This window comes from Loxodonta africana, chromosome 7, assembly GCF_030014295.1.
Source record: "Loxodonta africana isolate mLoxAfr1 chromosome 7, mLoxAfr1.hap2, whole genome shotgun sequence".
In the NCBI taxonomy this organism is placed as follows: Eukaryota; Metazoa; Chordata; class Mammalia; order Proboscidea; family Elephantidae; genus Loxodonta; species Loxodonta africana.
In genome coordinates this window covers 26,148,548-26,153,641 of record NC_087348.1, presented here as the reverse complement: position 1 = coordinate 26,153,641, position 5,094 = coordinate 26,148,548, and the positions used below count along the sequence as shown (strand labels likewise).

General features: G+C 38.2%; 1 protein-coding gene across 1 annotated transcript; it reads left to right on the top strand.

Moving 5' to 3' along the window:
* Positions 1-3,622: 3,622 nt before the first annotated feature.
* On the top strand, positions 3,623-4,840 carry LOC135231870 (olfactory receptor 5D13-like). Its single transcript, XM_064289068.1, has one exon. The coding sequence runs from the start codon at positions 3,728-3,730 to the stop codon at positions 4,568-4,570; it is 843 nt and encodes a 280-aa protein (XP_064145138.1). The 5' UTR covers positions 3,623-3,727; the 3' UTR covers positions 4,571-4,840.
* Positions 4,841-5,094: the final 254 nt, after the last annotated feature.

Sequence of the window (5,094 nt, the reverse complement as noted above, 5' to 3'; positions counted from 1 at the left end):
ATGAGGAATGTTCAGATGGTAGAGAAGTCAGTGCCTGAGCGAAAATAATTGAATTGCAAGTGAATGTTTCCGTATTCTAATCACCACTTTCAACACCACCACGAGAATTATTTCCATGAAGAAAAAAGTGACAGTAGTCATCAAACATCACAGGTTTATTTAACTCCACCTTCATGGACAACATTAGACTTGGTGATAATTTTACAAATTACCAGTCTTCAACTTGTGAAAGATATAAATAAGGAAGCATTTCTATTATACTCCTTACTTGGTAACTATTATATCATTTATTTCCAGAGAGCATGATGGAATGATATTAGCTAATGGGAAAAGATGAGATATGTATGAGAAACCATGAGGGAAAGCTTCATATGAAAATCAGCAAAGACTGATGAAAAATGTCCTATGCATCTCTTGGTATCAGTGAATAACTAAACAATAGATATTAAGGATAAATTAGGATTAATTCATATTTGTCCAATGCAACAGGAAGGAGGCTGGGAGTACTTAGGGGAGGATGGGCCTGAAGGTATGCTGCCACGTCCAAAAAGAGCTCGTTTCCCTTCTGTTCCTGTCCTGGAGTTTAGGAGTGCAGGGCTTCTCTGAGAATATAGGGATACCCTTGACTTCTGCTTCTTAGTGGCCTGCAGTGTTTTCTCATACTCCAAGTCTCTTCAGGTATGTTCCAACTCCGTATGAGTAGACATTAGTCACTTATTTAGAAAGAAAACTAGTGAGTAGGCATTGTGAACTACAAAGGAAATATAAAATGACCCCAGCCAACTGTACTTGATACTGAAAGCCAATTTTTCATTTCTGAGGCTCTGTCCCAATGGCATCAAGCACATGATGGTATGTGTTTGAGTTTGGTCTCTAGCCTGATATTTGGTCTTTGCATAGCCTAAAAGTTGATTCAGAAAAACTTATTTTTTGCTGCAGAATAACATTTAAGGGCAGTGTCCAGTACTTTTATAGTTTTAATTATTTGTCATTTACCCATCTTCCCCAAACACCACTTTGGAAAGGAAGAGATTTATATGAATTATTGCTTCAACTCTTTTTATCAATGATGACAGAGTACATATTTGGTGGTGAGCACCTGCTGAAGAATGTTATGATATCTACTGGAGAATAACATTAAAAAAATATATTTTGTCATAAATGAAAAAAATCAGTAGACTTCTACTGCAGAGCTATAGCATGTTTGAAGTGTTGCTTTAGCAGGTTAATGAAGATTCTGAAAAGGAAAATAGCCCAATCAAGACAATTTTATCTTGGCCTTTTCCTGTGTTGTTAACATTTAAAAAAAAAAAAAATTTAAGATTTCTAAGTAAATTGCTGATAACTGAAAAGGAGACACTACAGAAATTTCTTTTTTTAATTTTTAAATTTTTATTGTGCTTTAAGTGAAAGTTTACAAATAAATTCAGTCTCTCACACAAAAACTTAAATACACTTGCTACATACTCCCACTCTCCCCCTAATGAGACAGCCCGCTCTCTCCCTCCACTCTCTCTTTTTATGCCCATTTCTCCAGCTTCTAACCTCCTCTACCTTCTCATCTCCCCTCCAGGCAGGAGAGGCCAACGTAGTCCCAAGAGTCCACCTGATCCAAGAAGCTCACTCCTCACCAGCGTCCCTCTCCAACCCATTATCCAAGATTTAGCTTCAGGAATGGTTCCTGTCCTGGGCCAGCAGAGGCTCTGGAGGCCATGGGCACCAGGGTCCCTCTAGTCTCAGTCAGACTGGTCTTTTTATGAGGATTTGGGGTCTGCATCTCTGTGCTATCCTGCTCCCTCAGGGGTTCTCAGTTGTGTTCCCTGTCAGGGCAGTCATCCGTTATAGCCAGGCACCATCTAGTTCCTCTTATCTCAGGATGATGTAGTCTCTGGTTTATGTGGCCCTTTCTGTCTCTTAGGCACGTAATTGCCTTGTGTCCTTGGTGTTCTTCATTCTCCTTTGATCCAGGTGGGTTGAGACTAATTGATGCATCTTAGATGGCTGCTTGCTAGCTTTTAAGACCCCAGACGCCACTCTTCAAAGTGGAATGCAGAATGTTTTCTTAATAGATTTTATTATGCCAATTGACTTGGATGTCCCCTGAAACCATGGTCCCCAAACCCCTGCCCCTGCTACACTGGCCTTCAAAGCATCCAGTTTATTCAGGAAACTTCTTTGCTTTTGGTTTAGTCCAGTCGTGGTGACCTCCCCCGTTTTCTGTGTTGTCTTTTCCTTCACCTAAAGTAGTTCTTATCTATTATCTAATTAGTGAATACCCCTCTCCCAGCCTCCCTCCCTCCCCCCTCTCATAACCACAAAAGAATGTTTTCTGCTCAGTTTAAATTATTTCTCAAGTTCTTATAATAGTGGTCTTATACAATATTTGTTCTTTTGCAACTGACTAACTTCACTCAGCATAATGCCTTCCAAGTTCCTCCACGTTATGAAATGTTTCAGAGATTCCTCACTGTTCTTTATTGATGCGTAGTATTCCATTGTGTGAATATACCATAATTTATTTGTCCATTTATCTGTTGATGGGCACCTTGGTTGCTTCCATCTTTTTGCTATTGTAAACAGTGCTGCAATAAACACGGGTGTGCATATATCTGTTCCTGTAAAGGCTCTTATTTCTCTAGAGTATATTCCAAGGGGTGGGATTGCTAGATCGTATGGTAGCTCTATTTCTAGTTTTTTAAGGAAGCGCCAAATAGGTTTCCAAAGTGGCTGTACCATTTGACATTTCCACCAGCAGTGCATAAGTGTCCCAATCTCTCCACAGCCTCTCCAGCATTTATTATTTTGTGTTTTTTGGGTTAATTCTAGCCTTGTTGGAGTGAGATGAAATCTCAACGTAGTTTTGATCTGCGTGTCTCTAATGGCTAACGATCGTGAACAATTTCCTCACGTATCTGTTAGCTACCTGAATGTCTTCTTTAGTGAAGTGTCTATTCATATCTTTTGCCCATTTTTTTAATTGGGTTGTCTTTTTGTAGTTGAATTTTTGCAGTATCGTGTAGATTTTAGAGATCAGGTGCTGATCTGAAATGTCATAGCTAAAAAATTTTCCCAGTCTGTAGGTAGTCTTTTTACTCTTTTGGTGAAGTCTTTGGATGAGCACAGGTGTTTGATTTTTCGGAGCTCCCAGTTATCTAGTTTTTCTTCTGCATTCTTAATAATGTTTTGTATACTCTTTATGCCATGTATTAGGGCTCCTAATATTGTCCCTATTTTTTCTTCTATGATCTTTATTGAGAAAATATAGAAATTTTTAAGCTGCATTTCCTATAAAACAATTATTTTCAAGAAATTCAGATTCATACTAACCGAAAAAGTGATCCTTCCCATGAAGGAGCTGCCTCTGATGATACTGATTTTGATTGTTTAAAAAATATAGCAGTATCTACTCTCTTTTTGTTATTCTTCTCGAATTTGTTCTTTAATATTCCACTTGCACAAAATTAATATTCACTGTATAAGTGTGATTTTAGTAAGTTATAAATATCCAAATAGTTTAAGAGGAGCAAACAAGTATTTTCCACAAAATCTTTATAGACATTCAATAAACCTCTCTTTTTTTCATTTTCTACTGCTTAATTCAAGTTTTGTTTCTCATGATAATCAAATTTCTTGTTTTCTCAACAGAAACCAAAAAAATAAAAGTACTGGAGCCACATTCATCCTCCTGGGATTCTCAGAATATTCAGACCTCCAGGTGCCCCTCTTCATGGTCTTCCTAACCATCTACATGGTCACTGTTGTTGGGAACCTGGGCATGATCATGATCATCAGGATCAACCCTAAACTCCACACCCCCATGTACTTTTTCTTCAGCCACTTGTCCTTTGTTGATTTCTGTTACTCTTCAGTAGTTACCCCTAAACTATTAGAAAACTTGGTTGTGGAAGACAGAACCATCTCCTTCATAGGGTGCATCACACAATTCTTCTTTCTTTGCATATTTGTGGTGGCTGAAACATACATGTTGGCAATGATGGCTTATGATGAATTTGTAGCAGTTTGTAACCCCTTGCTCTATACAGTTGCAGTGTCCCCAAAGCATTGTCTCTTTTTGGTGGCTGCCTCATACTCTTGGAGTATAGTCTCTTCCTTGACATTCACCTACTTTCTGTTGACATTATCCTTCTGTGAGACCAACTTCATAAACAACTTTGTCTGTGAGCACACTGCCATTGTTGCCGTGTCTTGCTCTGACCCCTATATTAGTCAGGAGATCTTTATAGTGTCAGCCGCATTCAATGAAATAAGTAGCCTTATGATCATTCTTACGTCTTATATTTTCATTTTTATCACTATCATGAAGATGCCATCAACTGGGAGGAGATACAAGACCTTCTCCACCTGTGCCTCCCACCTACCTACCATCACCATCTTCCATGGAACCATCCTTTTTCTCTACTGTGTGCCTAATTCCAAGGGCTCAGGGATCATGGTCAAGGCAGCCTCTGTATTTTACACAGTGGTCATTCCCATGCTGAATCCCCTGATCTATAGCCTCAGGAACAAAGATGTGAAGGAGGCAGTTAGGAAGTTAGTGAATACCAAGTAACCATGTCACAAACTGTAAAGTTGGTAAAGATTTATTTATTCATTTTTCCAGAGAATTGTGAGAGCTGCCTAAGTGTTAAAGCTGTTATATTGATTCAGATTCGTTTTCAAATAGCAAAGCAGTGCATGTGTCCAATGTAACTCTCCATTTGATTGCTCACCCAATAACATTTTTCCTTACAGCTTAGTAAATTAGTTGAAAAATAATTAGTAAGATGGTAATTAAAGCTCGGTTCATTTAAACTAAGGCTCTTGAATCAGAATTTGGCAATTAAAGTTTTCTGAGTTAGTGCGTATGGTGATGTGGCTACCCACGTAAATGAAGTCATTCTGAGAATCGGTTTATAGAGATGTTCTGAAAATGTATAGCTTAGCAAGAGAGAGGATACCTCATAGCACAATACAGTAAACATAGTAAACAAGGATCTACCTGTTCAAAACTCATGCATGAAACATATTGAAAATATTAATTTCATATTTTAATATGCACATAAGACATATCTCTGCCTCAACATGGTCCAAAAT

What these genes read in the sequence shown, in the direction of transcription:
- LOC135231870 (XM_064289068.1), top strand. Translation starts at nt 3,728, where the DNA reads ATGGTCTTCCTAACCATCTACATGGTCACTGTTGTTGGGAACCTGGGC.